The following is a 22,409-nucleotide window of genomic DNA, read 5'->3' as shown; positions in this document are numbered from 1 at the left end:
TTGGCCGAAGCCAAAACGGGAATGAAAGCGACTTGGCCAAGTCACTGCTGGTAACGCTACCGTTACGGTTTCAATGTTTGCTAGCCCAAAAACCAACAGCATACTCTCTCTCTCCTCTTCAAACACACAAACCGAAACACGAGCACGCACACACACACACACACACACTCACATAGATGTGGCTAGGCAGCATTCGGTTTTTAGGGGAAGGAAAAAGTTTGGCACAAAAAGCGACTCTTCGGAGTGAGGAACGAAGGGAACGGGAAGCTGAACGATGATGCTAATGTTGCTGACGCATGACGCTGCCCGGGTTCCGTGCTTCAGTTTTTGGACCAACCGGACGCTCGGACGCCAAATCGTTTACAAGTTTGTTCGCCGGATTCCTCCTACTGCTGCTGCTGTTGCTGCTAGTGAGCCCAATATGCCAAGGGCGATTCGGCTTACTGATCACAACGTAACCACGGATATCGGTACTTTGTGTACGTGTGTGTGACGGGAACTTTCTTCCTTGGGCGACTTCTTATCTTTCTGACTTTCTGAGCGAGTTTCTTATCAGTCCTAAGCCTAAGGGTGAGGCCAAAATCTTTTCCCAGAAACTTCGCGGTCCTTCCGATGGTGGAACCGAACCGAATTAGCATAATATGAGCCGCAACTTTTACTTCGCGGTCCTCGAATGGCCCCCGTCAGTAGCAGGAGCAGCAGCAGCAGCAGCAGCAACAGCATAGCCAGTAACCATCTTAGGGTCAGCTCCCGGGGGCCGTCATATGACATGTTGCGCATAGCGTTTATTTATCGAGTTCGCGTGGCCCCCGGGACGCGCCCCGTCTGTTCCAATTTATGGCCAGAACTCTCGCACGTGGATTATGCCTCTCAGTATTTTTGGGGGGCATGTCGTCCGGTGACGTACTTCTTGGAAATGGACATTTTTCTTTTTGCGACGGATGCGTGGTTTGAACATCACACGGTAAATGATGGTTGATGGTGAAGGAAATACGCGGAAAATCGTCGAGATGCTAACGAGAGAAACAGTCCCTGGTAGAGGGAAACCATCTGGTTGTGGGTGCTTCGAATGATTTCACTTCGTAGAAGCGAATGTTTGGCTGGGGAGTGTAGGAAGACGAGAGAAAAGGCACCAAACCATGTTGGGCTTTAAGTCCATGGTGCCTTAAGGAGCGAAGTAACGAGAGTAGAAGTATTAAAGCGATCGACTTTAACTATAATTTGATGTTGGACTGCGATTCTCCAAGACTGGCAAGCAAAAAACTGTCAGCCTGACAAGCATTGTTGTCTCAGGATAATGTGACGGTTGGGTAATATCTTAGGAACATGTCGCCTACTACGCGGTGCTGGAATCCATAGATCTGTTTATGTTGCGAGGTTCAATTCTTATGTTACTGATTTGTATTAAAACTACCTTAGTAATCTATCTATTCACTGTATGCCCTACTAGTAATATTCTCTCAATCTAAATTATTAAAAACAATTTATTGCTATACTTCTCTAAAGCCAGCAACTTATGGCCGAAGCATAATTTGCAGTGTTTCTACAGACATGAACATTGTTCGTGAAAAAAATTGACATTCTCGTACCGCAATGAAAAGTTCATATAAAAAAAATTAATGTTTGTAGAAAGGCTTCAGTCACAGAGAAACGAAAATAGCTCTTTTCCCGTTATCGCAACGAAAACGTTCCGTCGGTGTTTTGTGACGATGTAGCATAAACAAACACAGACATAAAAAATCAATACAACAGCATGCTGAACTCTTCCCATAAACTTAAAGATTGCTACCGAGCATTAATATTGCTGGTGCAGGTTCATGATATTGATTTCATAATTAAATACATAAACCCATCACTAAACCCAATTGAGCGCGCGCTCATTGCGATTCCACGGCCATTTGCGCATTCCCGCGCGGTCCCACGAATTGGTACCACCAAATTACCCGAACCCGAACCCGAATTCCTGAATGCCCGTGACCAACAAATGACGTGAAAATACAGGGCCAACTCGCGGGGGCACCCGCCCACCGTAATGACCCCGCTGAAGTACTCATAAATGTCACAGCCAGCCAGCCAGCCGACTCCCAGTTGCTCCTTCTCCATTCCGAAGCGGGCATGTGTATCGATGTGAACTACAAGCCATAAATTAGTCGCTTTATCGCTGCCTTCCTCCACCCCAGGAAGGCGTCCTTATCCCCAAGTCATTGAAGGTGGCCGAAGCGTAAACCAGGTTCTTGCCTTGGCCTTCGGTGGCCGCACTCGTGACGTCGGTCGAGTCGAGCTGCTCAAATTTATATCTTCCAAATAGTGCAATTAACACCGCCCCTGTCGGACTCCAGCGCCAGTGCTATGCCAATGCCGTGTGCCTGCCTCAAATCCTTGAACGTTAATTTATGGTACCGTGGCGTGTGAAGCGACCATTTTCGGCCCAAAATCAAAACCAACGAGCACCGAAACGGAGAGGTTTCCATCGTGAGACCACGACCACGAATCGATTCCTTCCATCCATTCCGGCGCTACCTGAGCCGTACGCTAATTATCCCTCTCTACCCGGGAACTCCCATCAAGAACCTAACGGAAATGGTGAGACCTCTCGCCGGTGGTGGCCGTTGCTAAAAAATGGCGCAAAAGGGCTGCCTCATTAGCCCGAAATAAAAACCCCCAAAGCCCCCGTGCAGCCGGGGCTGGCAAATGGTTTCGAGCATGAATCCAAAATGGCCACTTCTCACGCCCTGCTGCTCGCACTGGAGAAGTTCTTTACTATTTTACACGAAAAGCCGCCTTAGCAAGCTTCTTAGTCGACCCCTTAAGGCCCGTACACGGACTGCTTTTGGGGAAATTCTTTGGAGAAACCTTCTAAATCCGAAACACTTTACACCTCTCGCGCCTGGCCTGTCCCCTGGCTGGCTAAAGGAATTAGAAAACTCGTCCTCCCAACTGGCGGGGGAGCTAAATGCTGGCTGGCTGGGTTGAGGTGAGTTTCATTTGCATGCGAGGAGTTCCGTTCGTGGTGTAACGATTAAGGCAGACTTCTAAGGGATGACGAGGTCCCCTCGGGGGCCCGGGGGTGGCACAGTTTGGTGTCCAACAAATGTTTTGCTGGCCATTTCAGGTGTTTTTTCTCTCTCTCTCTCTCTCTCTCCTTCTCTGTGTGTATTTCTCGTAGCCAACAACTTTACCTGTACCTGTGATTCAATCCACCTGGGGGGTGGACGAAGGTTCAAAGTTCGTCAGGTTCTCCGTCACCTTCTCCTTCCTTCCATAGACCCATAGGACCCTTTCGCCGAGGTTGGTGGGGTTGAAAGTTTTTCCCCCGTTTTTTTTTCATTTGCATTAGGATCGTGGGCAACCGTGCGCGCGTATGTGTGTGTGTGTGTGTGTGTGTGTATGTGGGAGGTTACGGTCGACGGCAAAATCACGACACGAACGATGAATATTCAACGGAATGGAAGCGGACTTGAAGACCGAACCTAACTCACCCCTCACCACGGGGGCGGTGGGTTGTCGAGGGTTGAACTATGAGTTCTTCGTTGGTTGGTCCCACGTGGTATTGTTGAGGGGTAAGGGGGTGTAGTCCGTCGGTCGGTGGAACGTAGAAAGTGTGCTGATTATTTGCTGATAGTAAAACTCTCGCCATTTTTTCCCCACGCCGCTGCTGCTCTGCTCTGCTCTGCTCAGCTCTTTGGTCAGCTTCAGAGTTTCGAGACGAAGAAGGCGTCGACTGTTTGGTAGAAAAAGTCTGAACTTTTCAACACGCGGCTCCATCGGGGCATCGGGGGAAAAACTGGAAGTTTGCGAAGCGTGAGAGGAGCTGCCTGGTTCCCAGATCCCGTCGTCGTCGTCGAAATGGAGGGATCATCATTGAAGTGCTTTCGCCTCGTTTTTTGGTGTCTGTCAAAGCCTTCAACTTTCACGCCGAATCCGCTTTTTTTTGCTCTCTCTCTCTCTCCCTCTGGTGAGTCCCGAATAGGAAAAAAACTCCAAAGCTAGACAGCTTCATGGCACCGGCTACGTCCCGAGTTCACGCCATGCATGCGCTGCTAGGACACTGGGACTGGGAGTTTTCGGCAAGCTGGCAATTGCTTGACCATTTGTCGGGTAAATCGAGGTAGCAGCCCGGGCTGCCACTATTAGTTGGACTACTAGTTGGGCGAGGAATTGTTTTATTGCGAGGGTTAGGAAAGGAGTGTCCCGAGCTACTGAAGCCAATAGACTATAGTGAGTGCCGGATGCAGAGACGGTTGACTAAACCTCGCACGGAGTCGATTATGGTGTTTGTTGGGAAGGAAACACCAGGAAAATTGTATCTGGTGTGCTCGGTCGCTCGGTTGGTGCCGTAGAACTGAAGTGAAGCCATTAAAGCGTGTGAAAAGGGTCTAGCGTTCATGTAGCTGTTAGATTTGGGTTTCGGGGAGCGTACATTAGGAGGTGCCGAAGTCGAGGAACGGTTACGATGAAGCGATGTTAGATGATTAAAAACTTATCGTGCAACATTAAGCTTAGCAGGTGTTAGAGATCGAGGTTCAGGGCGGTCATTTATGGAGGACTTTTTGGAAAATGTCTAGAAGGTCAGAGGGCTGGCTTTACCCAGAATTCAGAGTCTACTTTAAATTGTTTTGTGGATGGGTTGTGTAATGAGGGTTCAAGCATTGAATGTTTTCGATGTGTAGTGTCTTGCCAAGGCTACATTTTAACAGGAAACTAGTTCTATGCTATCTGTTTTAGTTTGCTAACTCTACCAACAACTTAACTTACAGATATCATACTGTTTGTGTTGAATTTTTAACTTATGTGTTGAATCCACATCATTTGAAATTGTTTGATTTGATTTGGTTGGTTGATTCGATTTACTAGACATATCGATACGATAGAAAACTATCCACAATACTATGTAAATTCTATAATAAACTACAACTGTTTGTCGTGTTTCAGGGAAGATTTGTTAAAAACTACGTCTATGGCATCACATTTAAAGAGACGTGTCTCCAAAAATGTATTTCAATTTCATGCTCATCGTTGTTTTTTGCTGGATCAACGAAAAGAAACATTTTAATGTTCTTTTGTTAGCTTTACGTTACAATAACTTTATCCACAGTCCTCGGAGTTTTCGAAATTGGCTGTTTTTCTATTCAAGATAGCTCTTTAAAATTCCGAAAGTTTTGCTTTTTACGATTATGCTGAAAATAACTGAGCGTTATATAATTATTTTAAAAAGTAGTGTACAACTAAAATGTTTAAATGTTTAAATCGATCGATCCAGCTGTTTTTATGCGACTTTGAAAACATAGATTTTGGGAAACGAGTCTGAGGCACATATTAAAAAAAAAATAAATACTTTTCCTTCGATTAATCCAAGTATTTTACAAAGTACTCGTGGAAGGTTCAGCATTCAAGGAAAAATGTTAAAAATAAATTAAGCTCCCTCCTCTTCGTAGAGTTTTTTCACAAGTCAATAAAACCACGTAATGCTCTTGCTACATACACAGTGTAATATGAAAATGAACTGCTTTCCAACAATGGTACCACAGTAGGACCAGAACAAGACACACAAAAATGGCTGCACTGCTACAGATAATTCTGCTTAACATGGCCCGTTTTTTTCTGTTGGAACACAAATTGCTCTACGTATATACTCTCCCTCCCAACAGCCCATACCTAGCCCAGTACAATTAGCACTCCATTCCGCGCATTAACACACACACACACACACACACCGATGCACACGTAGTATTGGCGCATTGGCGAACGAACAAACTTTTCCCATATTCGCCATAAAGTGTTCACCTGTGCATCGAATGAGACTCATTACGCCATCGCCTCCCACCGTGGTGACCGGTTTGCTGATGGTGATGCACGGTATCCCTCATCCCTTTCCCCCACGAGCTTGCCGCTCAATCGTGTTGTGTTGTGCCGGGCATAGCAGAGAGAAAAAAACAAACAAAACACTGCGAGAAAAAAATAAACTCCTCTTCACTAAACTGTGGGAAAGTTGTTTTACAGAACGTTCGCTTTCCCCTCACATCGGCAATCATCGCTTCCACCGTCAACATAACCATAAAAAGCGTTGCGTCAGCGCGGACTGACTGACGACGATGGTAGGGGTGGCCTGGAGGTTGATTGTTAAATTTTATATCCTTTCGCGCATAATCGCCACTCGACGGGGTCCATTGTTGGATGAATTATTTTGCAACTAACGGTCGGTACACTACGGATCCCCTCCGCTTCGACGGTTTTGCTCCCGTATTACGCGCAAAAGGTTTTCCTGCAGTTTTTCCTAACCACTAACTCTCGCTCTCCAGAACTAATGCTTTCTCTTTCTCTGTTTTTTCTCTTTCTCTTTTTTGCTCCCTGCTTCCCGGGGAACAGGTGCTGCAAAGTGTGTGCCAGGACGGTCGGTGAGGCGTGCGGTGGCCCCGGTGGCTTTTCCGGGACCTGCGAACCACCGCTTAGCTGCGTTTCCAAGCCACCGGTCGGTGGTTCCGGCGTCTGCATGGGTAAGTAGTAGTTCAACAGAACAGGGGGGGGGGGTTGGTCAGTTACCACCAACATCGCCTGCAGGCGATGCCAGCTTTTTGTCATTCGCCGGGGTCCGGGTTGATGTTTTTCCGTTCGCTGCAACACCCTCTCTCCCCCACCCTAAAGCGAGGGGTGGTCGTTTGATTTTTGCCCCGTTTTTTTGCTGCCACATCATTGTGGCAATGAATGGCCGCGTCAAGCGGTGGTCAAGCTGACTGATGATGCCCGGCGCCGGTCACCTTTTCGCTGGTGATGATGATGATGACGGTTGCCAAAAGCCATCAATCGATGTGATCGGTTAGGGGGGTTCAAGTGGTACATGATTTGTGATTATAGAGGTGTGTGGGAGGAGGGTGTGAGGAAGGGCACCAATGTCGATTATCTGGCGGCCATTTAAATGTCATAAATTGTTCGTCATCGAGTGTTTGATGAAAGGATGGATCTAGATGGAAAATCACAGGAAAAAGGAGCATCCCGGGATGACCAGCAACTCGTCATTAAACACGTGCCAAACCAGGCACACACACACACACACACACACACACACACACACACACACACACACACACACACACACACACACACACACACACACACACACACACACACACACACACACACACGCATGCTGTTGATGCGCAATCAATAAATTACATTGATGAGTGTTTACAGCAATCTCCGCTTGACATGCAGTGGCCCAACATTATGAAAAGCCCTATCTGGCGCACACACGCACGCACCTCAGATGGACTGCTGCTGCCTGCCGTCAAATGGAACCAATCATTTCAATAATTACAGCTTAATCCAATCACCGGCGCGATCGAAATTGATATATTAAATTACGCTTTGAAATATGAATGACAGATCAGACACCCTGTCAGAGACCCATGACACATTCCGGTGGAACATTATTGCAATATGGTCGCATCCAAGCAAGCTTTGCTACGAAACTATTGTTGCCCCTTTAGCGTTTAGCGCAAATTTTGCTTTCAACGAACGATCAACCAAAACTATCGCAAAATTCCGACGAAACGGGTCAGAAAATTGCAGGAAAACCCCGTGGACGGAAATTAAGGGAGCGAGTCGAGTTCTACTTTCTCCGTGCTCGGGCGATGGTCAAGTGAAGGCTCCGAAGGGCTGTGGAAAACCACCGGAAGCGGAAGGATAAAGATTCGTCCGAATCGTGCACGGCGCAAAGCAAACACGATTACCCTGGTTAATCCCCTGAAGATGGAATCCAGTGGCAACCTCTCGCTGCTGCTGCTGCTGCCTCGGAAGCGGAAGCACAAGGGATGGTCAACAGCAGCTCTGGCGAGCGAGCGAGCGAGCGAGGCTGGGCTTTGCAGCAAGTTTGATGTTTGTTGAATAAATATTTCCTCATTTAAAAATATGTAGCCAAGGCCCCCCGGACAGGCAGCAGTAGCAGCAGCAGGAGTACTTCTTCTCTTCGCAAACGGACCGTGCAGCACTCGGCAAACCGTTGCGAGGAACTGCTTGAAATCAGTGGCGCTCGGTTACGCCCCGGTGCATCCGAGGAAGTCATTATACCGCGGGGAGCGAGAGAGAAATCCACAACTGGCAAGGATTTAAGGAATGTTCGCGTTTTTGAAAACAAATTTAAACCCAAACCCCCGGCCCCAGAATGACACTCAAATGACAGTTGAAGCGGGAACCAACTTCAGAACAGCAGAGCAGAGAATCGAGTTGAACAACGAGTTGACAGTCGGCAACGCCATCATAGCGTCTGACGATTGCCGGCCAGACACGCTCCGGTAATGTGTAGCACACAGTTTACGAAATGCCCGCCGGCACACCAACACACTCGCACCGGAAGCCCAGCACCGGAAGACTGTTGAAGATCAACAACAACACCAGTAGCAGCAGCAGCAGTAGCAGTAGCAGTAAAAAAAGAGAATCCTGAAAAAGTGAAAGGAAAACATAGCGATAGCAGACGAGCGCAAACATCGGTAAAGTCAATATTAGCTTCGCTTGGAGGGGCCCGCCTGCCCGCCCGCCCGCCCGCCCGCCACTGCCGGAAGCTTCCACTTCCCACGTGGTGCTGCGCAGGAGATCGTTTCCATGGGCACACGACGCTGGGCGCTACTGTAGACAGCCAACCAGCGATCCAGCATGAACGGTGAAGTAACGCAATGGTAGTGGTAGTGGTGGTGGTGGTGGTGGTGGATTTAATTAAAATGAAATTAAATCTGTTCGAAAGTAATTCCTGGCCGCCCGGTCGCTGGTCGACCGTCAGGGAATGGTCTGGTGGTCACCACCAGTCGGTAGCCGGTTGACGGTCGACAGTTTATTAATAATCAGTTACGGACGGTGACGCCCCAACCAGATTTTCACTGCCCCTTGGTTGGTGCCCTGGCGTACGCCCTGGCCAATGACGACAAGTAATTTGATCATCATCGTGCTGTGCCTTGTCTACTACGTTTGACAGCAGCTGTCACTTGGCGCCATATTCAAGTGACATTCGCTTGAGGTGACGCGTGTCGAAGCTAATCAAAGTAACCGTGTGCGATTGTTTGAGGTTATGTGGTGTGCACTCTCTCTCTCTCTCTCTCTCTCTCTCGCACTCTCTGGTTGCTGATGATGATGATGGTGATGGGAGGGTTATAAATTACGAACCATGGTAGCGCTATGCGAGAGAAGCATTCCACACTCTGGCCTGGTGGCCACCGGGTAATGGCATGCAAACAAATCTCAACCAACCACCTCCGGGGGCTACCGCCGGGGGACAACAACATGCAGCAAGAGGACATGGAACACAAGGATCGCGTATAAATCTCGGCTGCTCCTCGCCTGCGTGGCCTGCACCCGTGGCGCAACGGTCTGAGGATGACTGTTGCAAATTATCTTCTCAGTTTACACTCCACAACCCAGGTCCAGGCCCGCCGCCCAAGGGAGGTTCGTTGTTGTTCCGGGTGCCTCTTCTTTTGTGGCCCTCGTTCTCCAAGTTCCACACTTGAAACGCACCGACCAAGGGTGGAACCTCGAAGCGGACCTCGCTAGAACCTTTATTATAGTTCATTGCTCGGTTGTCCTGGGATGCCCCGGCACTGGTTCCGGAAGCTGGACCGTGCGCTGGGTTTTATTTATTACAGACTGGACTGGGAAGGTGAAGGTCCTGGGTTCATGGTACCAGACGACCTTACCTCGTAGGATAGATGGTCCTGAAGAGGGTAGCTGTTGTCCGGTACGGTCCGTCCGTCCGTCCGTCCATCCGTGCTTGGTGTGGTTTCACCTTTCAGGATAGATTAACCCATATCTACGTGTATGTGTGCCGGTGGCTGTTAAGCGGACATTCCCATCCCATCTCTCCCACACGGTGACGGTGACTGTGTTTGCTACGGTACTTAAGGGTACATCTCCCAGTCCCAGTAGTCGTCTCATTGTTACCACTGGTTACAACGGCTACAGTGGTACTAGCCAAAAAAAAAAAAGTGGGAGAAGATGCAAACGAACCATCCACTGACGCTCTCTTTCTCTTTCGTTTCCAAATTACGTTTGCCTCCTTCCTGCACCTTCTTCGGTGAACTTCGGGAGTGCAGGACTGGTAGTTGGATTCTCGGAATCCCCGGAATCTGTGTCTGGCAAGTGATCCTTTCAAGTGAGTCGACCGATGCCCGGGATCCTTTGCTTTTTTGCGACCGGATTGCGACCTCCAGCTCCCAAATTGTCGATCCCAAATCAGTCTCATCGTTCATAAATTGAAGGTATTGGATACCTTGTGCAGTGGAGTACCCAGGATACTCTGGTACCGTTACCCACGGCCACTGGAAACAACTTGCCGAGAAGGGCTGCTGCGAGTTTTTGCGTCCCAATTCTCATTCGTTCGTTTTCGTTCGTTCGTTCGTTTGGCCAGTTCTTTGGTCCATTCGTTGCAGGCTGCTGCTGGCATGGTTTCCTGGGAACTTCAGCACTTCAGGTGGATGCCTATGTTCACTACGCCACGGATAGAAGCGACGCTCAGCGCTCTGGTGGTAGTTCCGACTTCAGATTTTCAACGTTTTTTTTCTTCTCCATCCAACCAACCAACGCTCCGTGGTGTAGGTAGACGAATGGTTCCTTCGAGGCACCGGTACCTCGGGCTCGGTGCTGCATGATAGACGCTTGAGAAAATTGGTCACTTTCTATCTCTTCTGCCTCTCTCTTTGTGTGTGTCTGCGAGAGCGTCCACGAGCAACAAGGCTACAGAGTACGGAACGGCCAACGGTACGGCGACGGTGCAAGCGACAGAAGTCGAAATTGGATTTCTGTGGTCACCGCTGTGAAGTGCCTCTCTTGTGCTCAAGCTGCACATGACCTACGGCCCCCCGTGACGTACAAAGCCACAGCAAACGGCAAAACGGGGAAGGGGTGGATGCGGAGCGTTGTGAAAATGAAATCTGCCCAAAGGCCAATTCATAATCATATGTTCCCGTGCATTACGCTCTTGCCACAAAAATGGCGGACGGAGACGCATCCGTCGGTCAACGCAACGAGAACGCAATCGAGAAACTGTTGAGGTTAGGTTTTCCATGCTGTGGTGAGGTATACCGTTTAAGCAAATACGAATTAGTTTCAAAGTTTCGCAAACAACCATCACGGCGGTGGACGGTCTTCAGTAGAACGTCTGTGCTGGGGATAAAGCAACATTCAAGCTGTTCTATTTGTGAAAGGCTCCTCTTTATTCTGCTTCAAAACACAGAAAACCAATTTCTTCTACGGAGTTTGGTTGCATGAATCACAGAGTTCCATTATCGTGCATTGATATACACACACACACACCCGCACATGATGGCTCCTAGGAATGACAACGGTGTGGACCGGCGACCGTCACTGGCATACGGTTTAAATAATTTGTCACGCAACGAAGGATGCTTGATGGATGAGATAGAGATGACAGATCGCGTGTGCTGCTGCATATGCTGCTACGACAGATTTTGACTGCCGGTGACAGCTGGTATTCGGGCACCGAGCGGTACGCTCGGTGGAAAGAATGTCATCCCAGTAGACGATGGTGGGAACGTATATTATGAGAAGTGAAATGGCATCGTCTTCGAGATGAATACCAATCGTGCCAATGGTTTCGATGGTATTCGAATTGTTTCCACATGGATTGAGACCTTCACCGTGTGAGCCTGGGGGAGATTACTGTATTCTATGCGATGCAGGTACTCCTAGACTTGGTTCGTTCAATTCGAAGCATAAGAGTGTAGTCTATACAAACTCAGTATCCTTTATGATGATAAAGGTATTCTCTGAAATCACATATTTTTCCCGCCACACCTACCATTTATTCCAGTGAATAGATTATTCGATTTCGATGCGATGCTCCTCTACTGTGCAGTGTTGCACCAAGATCTTGAATGCAGTTGATACCTCAATTCAAACCCCCATACCCGCGGTCTGAACTTTACTATTTCTAACTAATCGATACATAGTAACACTTCTGATAGGATTCTCTTGATTCACGCTTGCTGTTCCCGTAGGTGTTGGCAATGGCATTTCCCGGCAGCGGCAACGCCTTTCCCGCGATAAGTGGAAAACGATGCATTTCAACCCAGAAAGCACCGCATCATTCTGGCTCTCCCATTATTCCAATCATTTCCATTTTCTCGGAATTACGACTCGGAACGAAGAGTGAGATCTCCGGGCAGACCGGGCTCAAACCATCCCAAAGCTCCGCAGCCGCTTGCGCCAGCGCCTCGTTCCGCGAAGGAATGATGGAAGCCTGCTTAAAGCTGGCTGGCTTCATCCCCGTTGGATAACGGATAAGCGCGTGGCAGCCACACACGCGCGACCTGAACTTTAACGTTGTTGCTCATGAATAATTCCTTCACCGGAGAACCAGGGAGCCTCACGTCCACGAGCCTTCCTAAGCCATCCGCAGACGCAGACGTTTCGCAGAATTGCGAGCAAGAGAGAGAGCGAGAAAAATGAAGTGTTTTATATGATAATATGCGCACCGCTGCCAGGACTTGGACGCGTTTGTGGGGCATTTTTGGATTCCATTTTTTTTTCGCTAGCAAGATCCGACGTAAGTCCGGGACGAGCTGATTCCAAAGCCCATTACTGTAAACGTTGTTGAAATCGAAAGATTACTCGCCATTATTGGTAGGATTTGTTGGGCAGAGTAAAGAAGGAATTCAGATGGCCCAGATTCTCCTGTCGATCGTTACAAAACTAACCTCAAATACCTTGAGCAACAGCAGGACAGGAGCTCTCTCAATGCTACATCGATCACATCGACAAGCGGCTCCTGTTGGCAGCATACCTCGCCCAAAGTGTGTCAAGATGTCAATCAAAAACGGCCTACGGAGTGGCCTATGTCGCGCAGCGGTGGCGGCGCGATATCGTGTTCCACGAAACGTTCCGCACGAGCTTGAGGCCAAAAATTTTCCAATTTCTCGCTGGAGTTGCTGCCTTCACGCTGATAGTTCCTTGCGCTGCGTCATCAGCCCCACTCCCGGGCTTTTTTTAAATCGAATTCTTGGAATTCTTCTTCATTTATTCCAAGGCCGAACATCTCGCGCACACTTTTCGGATTCGCAATGGCCCATTCCCGATGCCGTCATCATGTCATCAATAGGCTTGGGGGTTGAATCGTCTTAACAGCAGTGTCGATGATGTTCCTGATCCAAACGGAAGCGTCGGTTTTCGTCGGTCGAACTCCAACTTCAATACACTATCACGCGTGGCCAATTGGAAGTTTCATCAAAATTCCAACCCAGTCCATCCCCACGGGCGCTTTCCTTAGGCTCCCCATCATCACCTTCTTCATCAGCTCGACCCCCCCGGGCCGGAGGCACTAAACTGTTGAAAAGTCAATGTCGACCATCCGGCCCGGCAGTGCGCGAATTCAATCGCCGTTCCTCCGTTCCGTCGTACCAAGAAGTCAAGGAGAAGAAGAAGGATATCGTTCCGGATAGCGGCGTTCGGCGAAGCAGAGCAGAAAAGAACCGTCATCCGGAAGAGAGAGAGGCGTGCCCGAGGCTTCTCTATTGGATTGGACACTCCCGTTCACCAAAGTCACAATCTTCAGTTCACACGCCACACCGCGCCGCACTGCACGGCACTCCATTCTATGGCCCGGTTTCCCGTCAAAACCCGGCTCTCGGCTTTTGCGAGGAGAGGTGTCGCTGAAAATTTGTTGGAAAAATCTTGCCTTCTCCCCGTGGCGACCATATTTTCCCATTTCGCGCACTCAATCCACGGTGCGTGCGTACGTACGAAATCCTTCGACGGAGCGCACTGTATAGAGAGAAAGAGAGATAAAGCGAATAGAGGGAGCAGAAAGGCCGCATTACCAGCAGCTATTAGGCCTCAGCTCGCTTCGTCCAAAAGAAGGCATTTATTAGATTTCGAAATAAATTTATTCCATCCAGCGCACGTGGCCGCTAGGCAGGCGGTTGGCAGGCTGGCCGGCAAGCCTGGTCTCCTGATCCACCGGCCAACCTTCTGCCTGTCGTGTGCGTGCGTGCGTGTGTGCGTGTGCGTGTGAGGACTGGAGCTGGATCCATCTCGAGAGCTTAATGTGTGGCGGACCATTTTGTCCATTTCCGTTCTTTTTCCGTCCTTTTGTTCGCTCTCTTTTTCTCTTGCTTTGGCCCTCTTCCCTTCTCTCGCTCACATCACGGCTTGAAAACAAAGCCACGCGTACAAATTGACTTCCTGGAAGCGTCAATGGCCTTCGCCTACCAGCCAGGGACTCGCGGTGCTCGACCGTAAGTGTGCTTTACGGTTATGCTTACGGTTATGATGGGGTGACCTGGGAGATTTACCCACCCCATTTGGGGGGAGGTAGCAGAAGGTGTGCGTATGTGTGTGCCCATGGAATGAGGACACGTGTCACGGTTGAGTGGTGAAGTTGTGAGTTTGGTTTTGATAAGCCGTTGAATGATTGGTGTGGCCGCTGTTCCTCCATTAATACCAATACGATTACCCATCAACCAGTGCGTCACCTCGGGGGGAAATTTGAAATCCACGCTCCCCTTGCTTAACATCGGTTGCTATGTATTGATTCTAAAATTGATTTACCACCCCGTCCGCGTGAGAATCGATTATCGGATCGCAGCGGAACTGAAGACAAATTCAATTCGAGGGAAACTCGCAGCTCGCCAAATTGAGTTCCCAAAGCACACCACTCCGCAAAGGCAAACCGATGCCGGAGCTCATGTTCAATTATTGGAAAATGCATAACCGACAACCGGCGCTGGATTGGGTGGGTGGATTTTTGGCTGACCAATGGAAATGTAACCATAAACTCGAGTTCCACTGCAAATAATCAAAGTGCATTAATCAATTAGTCATACCGACGGTACCTCCGCCCCCCCCCCCCTTCTACAATTAGTTATAGGGCCGGGGGAGGGTGTCCATTTGACGTCGCTAAATAATAAAATGTCTGGAACAAAAACAAAGTCGACAAAAAACCATCGACCATCGACACTCGCAACCAATATTCATTTGCATGCGCGCCCGTGTGTGTGTGTGTGTGTTTCTGCGAGGGTTGGAAAAGCTCAATTTCCACATTTGGTGAAACGATATCCCGAAAGGGCCGAAAGGCTGATCCCGTTTGGCCCCGGCCTTATTAAATGTTCATTCTGGCGCGCAATCAAATCAGAAGGGATTGACCCAATAGGGATGCGGACCCCTTCCAACCAACCAACCAACCAACCAACCAAACCACCCAAATGTGGTACCGGTCCGGACCGGTCCGTGGTGATGCGATTTCAATTCCTAATGTGCGGTACCGGAGCGACCATAAATATGTAAAATGTGGCAAACATGCCACTCGTTTAATAGGAATATGTTCTAACCTCCTCCTCGTTCTCCTCCCCCCTACCGTTTTCCTCCCTTTTTGTACGGCTGTGTGACAGGCACGAGGTTAAGGATTCGCTTGGGGCAGGGGGTGGATAAGGTGGTTTAGATCTGCTGTTGTTCGTGGTATATATCAAGCTGGATCAACCGGGCTGGCATCCGGACATCACTAATCCATCCAGCACCGATGGACCCTCGTGATGAAGTCCTCAGATCCAGTTTTTTTTTTGGGGGGGGGGGGAGGGAACATTGGGCTTTACAGCAAGATTGTTATGTTTTATTGGTTTCGAGGAACGCTGGCCCACTGGCGCCTATCGGAACATCGGACTACTCCTGGAGGAAGAAGCATGCCCGGAGCTTAAATGCCGGATATGCAAAGCCATTCTAGACAGGATCTAGGTCATGTGATGCTACAATGCCGAGGAAAACTACGGCCTCGAGGGGTAAACGCCAAGTTCACTGGTGGTCCCAAGAGCTAAGCGATCTTCGTGCAGAGTGCCTCCATGCCAGGAGAGATATGCAACGTGCCAAGCTGGAAACAGATAGGGTATCGAAGCAAATCGTCTATAAGGCTGCACGGTCAGCACTGAAAAGACAGATTGCTATTAGCAAGGAAGAGAGCCTTCGTAAGTTAAACAGGGAGGCTGAGCTAGACCTATGGAGGGGAGGAGCATATAGGTTAGCTATGAAGAAACTCAAAGGTCCGAGCGTTCCACGAGAAACTTGCCCTGAGAGACTTCGAGCAATCGTTAGCAAGCTATTTCCAGCACACCAGCTATGTGTGTGGCCCTCAATGCCATACAACAAAGAGGAGCAAGTGGAATGCCCAAAGATAACGATCGGAGAACTACAGCAGGCGGCCAGGCGTATGGTGCCGAACAAAGCTCCGGGGCCTGATGGCATCCCGAATATAGCTTTGAAAACTGCTATAGAGGTATGTCCCGATCTTATCATGAAAACAATGCAGAAATGTCTGGATGATTGTAGCTTTCCCGTTTGCTGGAAGCGGCAGAAGCTTATCCTGCTGCCCAAGCCCGGCAAGAATCCTGGAGACACTTCGGCGTACAGGCCGATCTGCTTGATAGACACTCTGGGTAAACTTCTGGAACGGCTGATCCTTAACAGGCTGACGCCGTACACGGAGGGTAACCGGGGACTATCCTGTAGACAGTTTGGTTTTCGCCAGAGAAGGTCAACTGTTGACGCCATTCGCACAGTGGTAGAAACTGCGAATAAAAGTGGAGGATTCTGTGCGATCATTACCATTGACGTACAGAACGCCTTCAACAACGCCAGTTGGACGGCAATCGCAAGGTCGCTGCGCAGCATGAAAGTGCCAGAGTACCTTTGCCGTATGCTTCGGAGCTACTTCGAGGATCGAGTACTGATCTACGACACTGATTCAGGTCAACAGGAAGTGCCTCTTACGGCAGGCGTACCACAAGGCTCCGTTCTAGGGCCAACACTCTGGAACGTGATGTATGATGGTGTCCTGCGGCTGAGGCTGCCTGTTGGGACTTTGGTCGTTGGCTTCGCCGATGATATGGTCCTGACGGTCTGCGGGCAGTCCCTGGAGGAAGTGAAATTGAACGTGGAAAGATCGGTAGAAGCGGTTAGCAGGTGGATGAAGGGTCGAGGCCTGGTTGTCGCACACAACAAAACCGAGATGCTGATTGTTAGTAAGCACGTCCAAGAGACATCGGTTACGATTGGTGGTCTAGTGGTTCGGCCGCAGAAGGCAATAAAGTATCTTGGTGTGATGTTAGATGATAGGCTAACCTTCAAGCACCATCTCGAGTATGCGGCTAACAAAGCGAGGAATTCTTTGAATGCTCTCACTGGCATGCTGCACAGATCAGGGGGCCTTTCAGGCTCCAAGAAGAGACTGCTGGCGACTGTAGTGTCATCTACACTACGGTACGCAAGCCCAGTCTGGGGTGTAGCACTGAGAAAACCCAGCAACAGGCTGATTCTAGACCGCGTGCACCGGCTCTTAGCGATCAGGGTGGCGAGCGCATTCCGCACCGTCTCACTAGAGGCAGTGTGTGTGATATCGGGTATGATGCCAATCACTTTAGTGATCATGGAAGATACCGAGCGCTACGCTGGAAGAAACATTCCAGGCAGTCGATATGGGCATCAAAATTCAATGCGGAAATGGCAAAGTCAATGGGACGCAGGCAAAAGCGGACGATGGACGCATCGCCTAATCCCAGAAATCGGTCCATGGGTGACCAGAAAACACGGGGAGATTAATTTCTATTTAACCCAATTCCTCTCAGGAAACGGTTATTTTAGGGATTATCTACACCGGATAAACAGAACCATGACACCGTACTGCCTAGCCTGCCAAGGAACTGTGGAGTCTCCAGAGCACATTCTGGTTGTCTGCCCAAGGTTCGCAGACACAAGAGAGGAGCTGAAGAGGAGCATTGGAGATGACTTTTCGGTAGATGACATTGTCACACGAATGTGTCAGAACCCTGCTGCCTTCGATGCTGTGAATAGGTTCATCAGCCATGCGATGAGGAAACTATTTGCCGAGTGGCAAAAAGAAGACCGGTTGCCCAGGATAGAAAGCCAGGGGCAATCTCAGTGAGACATCTATTTGCGAGAACATCAGTAGATGTTGAATGGGGCGTTTACCGCCCAGCCTCCCCTTTGAAGGATGCCGCAAGGTACTACCGAAGGGGGCTAAAGGCATTGGAAGGGGGGTTTTAGTGGGTAAAAATCCCACACTACCGAAGGGAACTCTCGTACTCCCCTAGGTGCCTATGAAGGTTTCCCGCCCTACACTTGTAAAAAAAAAAAAAAAAAAAAAAAAAAAAAGGATCTAGGTCAATCTCGTGCACCATCGTACCATCATTCCCGAAATGGACCTGACAGATAGCTGCCCCCTCACTGCCCCCTTCATCCCACAACTCCACACCCGGTGTTTTGTAATTTTCCATTTTTGAACCTAAAATATGACGTCAGCATGGGTTTTTGTCAGAAATCGATTTTCATTTCAGCTTCCGTGAGAGGATGAAGGGGGAGTGAAGAGTGAGAGAGCGCTGCTTAACTTTGTTGCCAGCAACCGGAGATGACGTTGTTTCGTTATTAAGGGATGGAAACAGAGAGTTTCATATGAACGTCTAGCTCGATGGAGGCGCATGGTCAGCTACGGTTTTGGAATATTTGCTTCATTGTCCTCATTTCCACCCACGCAATCCAATTTCTTGGCTCTTAAAAATCATCGAAATAAAGAGAGGGAGCGTATGCGGCCAATAAAAAGGTCCGATATAAAGACAAGCCGGTTGCTTGATGGAGGAAAATCACCGAAAACCTTCCTGTCCATCGTCATCCAGGCTGTGAGCGGAGTAAGGGGTTCTCGCAATGGGAAGAGAGGCTAAATCGAGGCTTAAACCCTTCGATGATTGGGTGATTTTCCATCATCGTATGCATATTTTCGGTCGCTGGCAGCGGTCCAGTCCGGTTGCGTACGCTTCGCCCTCGGCCAGGTAAGTGCCAGGAATAGAAGAAGAAAAAGGAGAAAAGTGAAAACCGGAACCGGTCGGTTTGGTTGCAAAAGTAGCGCACGGAGGACAATAAATTTGCATTAGATCGAAACCATTTTACCCGCCTCGGCCATTTTTGGATGCGGTTCGGTGAAAAGGGGTGCTCCGGGGGGTCAACAGATCGCCGGGGTGTTGGGGGTGCCTGTCGTGTGCTCCGACTCAGCAGGGTTCATGCTGTTAGGTTTTTTCTTTTACGCAAAACAGAAAATCTGTGACGACAACCATCGTTTGCCCTCCTCTCAAGTTCAATTGTTCGTTCGAGCATCAGCAGCGTGATTTGATGCGGTGTTTTGTCTATGTTTGGGGCGAAAATACTACCTTCCGGAAGGGGTATTCCGGGCTAGCTCGAAGTGCAGTTTTGGAGATTGATTCAGATTTTGCGATGCTTCTTTTTTTTTAAATAGAAGATGGAAAGCAAAAAGAGAGAGAAAGAAGAAAAAGAAAATAAAGGAAAGAAGAAAGAGAGAGAGAGAGAAAGTGAGAAAGAGAGAAAGAGAGAAAGAGAGAGAAAGAGAGACAGAAAGAAATATATCCAGAGAAAAAAGAACAGAAATAGTTCAATGTGAATGATCCCTGTGAGAATCAGGACATTAAAAATTGACTTCGCAACGTATCCTGCTAATTCTTCCACCATTATGGATGTCACACACGCTGCCACAACAACCACAATACGAAGATCCTTGCATTTAAGTTCAAAATATTTTACCACCATCTTGTTCTCCAAACAACAAAACTGACATTTCGAGCCAAATCGAACCGAATCAGATGGATCGATCCCGTTATTTTGTCACCGCCCCCTAGACACACCGCACCACGCTCGACGGCCATCCGGCCAACCCGGCCGGGGGTGGAGAAAAATCCATTGTTTGCGCTCCGGCATCCTCCAAATAGCAAATACAAACAAGCTGCGAACGAACGGTGAGCTTTTGTTGATTGTTGTCTTGATTTGTTTAACCGGAACCGGCCATGAAGGGTTGCTGGGATGTCTAGCATTCCGGCTTACGAATTGCTGCTTCGTCTATTGACCTTTTTTACTTTTCCTCCGTTGCTTTTTGGTTTTGTGTTTTGGGTTTTTTTTTTTCCGTCCGGGTTTTTTTTTTGCTTTGTTTGGCCGAAAAAAATATCAATCAACCCACGACCGGTACATTGCCATCGGGGACACTTTATGTCAATCAAAGAAGAGGAAATTTGGGAGGAGCAAAGGGGTGTGAAGTTGGATTGATTGTGAGTCTCCGGCAAACGGGATTGTTTTGTTGGTTCCGTTTAGAGAAGTTACTCCCACATTTTCGCAACCTTTCCAATTGTTTTTTATTAAAAGGAAAATACAAAGTGACGGCAGATCCTTCGGGCAAGCGGTGGAGCGTGCGAGCACGATTCCGGTTCCGCGGGGATCACTTTTTTTAAAAAGTCTAAATGTGCGCCGGAACATCCTCATTTGCATCGAAGCAAGCTTTGACTGAGGTGTGCGTGTGTGTGTGCGTGTACGTGCAAGAAACAGTTTAAATTGTTTCGTTTTTCCCCCATTCCCCATTTACCGATCCAAGCCAACTGGTTTCCTGTTGCAACATGCGCAACGATGACGCCGGAAATCCCGATCTTCAGGAAGCTCGTCACCGTTCTCTCCGTTGTCCCGTTTTGCGTGCTTTGCATGCTGTTGGCTCGAGTTCAGTTCCTGTTAGTGTTTGTAGCAAAACGAAACAACAATGGCCAACAGACGGATGAGAAACAATGAGCTACGCTCGCAAGGCACGCGTACGAGCTGACACAAGACACAGACTAACGAAACTTCGGTCTCTGGGGGCTCCAATTAAGTCGGGAGCCAGTTCCCTGGTTTCCAGCGAAGTTTTCCTGTTTATGAATGCCACCACCATCAGGACTATGGTCCAGGATAACCATTAGTTTCGTTTCCTTTCTTCGCTGCCACTCTGTTTCTCTAACATTTTTCCTCGTTTTTCTTCCGATTTTCCGTCATGCAGACGTTCCAGCGAGCAGCTACGATGGGGATCGAACGGACGGTTCGGACAGCGACTGCCCGGACACGGTGCTCATCGAGCCGGGCTGCGAAATTGTCAATCGGAAGTGCAAATGCTGGGACCGGATACGGCTCTGCCGGAGTAAAGCCATCAGCAAGTGGGACTTTAAAAACATGGAGGTAAGTAGAGCGCTTGAGAGGTTCATACCGAACGTACCATTGACTTCTCTTTCTATCTCTCTCGCTCTCTCTCACCTTTTGTTGCAGGAGTGTCAGCTCAATATCGAGAATCTAGTGAAGACGGAGCTAGAGTTCGACGAGGACTACACGGCACCGCCGAGGATTAGTTTCGGTAAGTCTGCTGCTATTGCATCATTTTATGGTTTATTCGTTTCGTTTCTCGCCGTTAAAATGAAGATTTAAAGGATCACGCCCTGGGGAAAACCAATCTCGGGTTCATTTAGAAAATAAACAATAAGGAACACCAAAAAGAAAACAAAATTGATAAAAGAATCTACTGCACTATGAGCTCGCTTTAAAACGTTCATCACAGATTGACCAGGGCACCAGTAAATACCCCCAGAAACCCCGCGTGGTTAATCACGCAGCAGCGAGGACAGCACGATAGGACCTAGGGCCCACTAAGTAAGAGATACGAGGTTGAATCCCATAAAAATGGCTTCCACAAAACCACCGCTCACTCACTCGCGATCATGAACCCGCCCGGGCACCCGCTGGATGGTTTAATTAAAATCCGAGCCACGAGATTCACTTAGCCAGGCCAGGCGGCTCCCGAAAAGGCGGAAAGTTCATCAGGAATTGGGCATCTCACTACCCGGGAGCGAGAGCTTCCAAAGGCATCTACTGCGCGCGAACATGGTGCGCTCTCTCTCTCTCTCTCTCCCTCTCACCGTGGATCCTGTGGGTCCCTAGCAATACGATCCCTAGCCCTATCGAGATGGTGAAATGGGTTTTGGTGGTTTCACTCGGTCCGCATGGTCGTGATAGTTGACGAGGAAAGCATAGAGAAGCGGCTACATTAAATGCTGCCCAATGCTGATGCGTGGAATGTACTGTATTACGTTATCATCATCTTTACGACTGGAGCAGTCCATTTTGGGTGGAAATGCTCACAAATTTCATTAGATAACCCTGCGGTTGGCAGGAAGGGTTTGTGGTCGGGCTTGAAATGCATTTCAATTTAAAACAGGTTACAAGAAATACCATCCAACAGGGTCCAACATTTACATCAGAAATTGGATACCAATCGTAGTTCATTAAAAAACAAAGACCTAGTTCATTATTTTTGTTTATGGCAGGTTTTCGTTAGCAAAGTTTTTTAACATAATTCTCAGCTCCTTGTTCGACTCAAGATGGACCATTCCATTCCGTTTCGCCCTGTCATACTTTCTTTTATATTGTCATATTAAATTACTTTTAATATTTTAACTTAAAATATTTCCTCTGGATGTCAGTCACCATCCAGGTAGCGTTTGTTTTTTTATCAGACTTATCGACAATGTTTAGTAACATGGTTAATGGCTCATTTCATTGTT

General features: G+C 48.6%; 1 protein-coding gene across 1 annotated transcript in view; it reads left to right on the top strand.

Annotated features, from left to right (window-relative positions):
* LOC125953462 (cysteine-rich motor neuron 1 protein-like) overlaps positions 1-22,409 on the top strand; it is a 163,560-nt gene that overhangs the window by 17,352 nt on the left and 123,799 nt on the right. Inside the window, exons 3-5 of the mRNA XM_049683071.1 lie at positions 6,367-6,494; positions 20,858-21,033; positions 21,121-21,205. Of these exons, the coding sequence (XP_049539028.1) occupies positions 6,367-6,494; positions 20,858-21,033; positions 21,121-21,205 (389 nt within the window). The remainder of the gene's footprint in view (positions 1-6,366; positions 6,495-20,857; positions 21,034-21,120; positions 21,206-22,409) is intronic.

Source organism: Anopheles darlingi, chromosome 3, assembly GCF_943734745.1.
Source record: "Anopheles darlingi chromosome 3, idAnoDarlMG_H_01, whole genome shotgun sequence".
NCBI lineage: Eukaryota > Metazoa > Arthropoda > Insecta > Diptera > Culicidae > Anopheles > Anopheles darlingi.
Note: the sequence above shows the minus strand (reverse complement) of the source record. Positions and strands in the feature narration are given on the sequence as shown.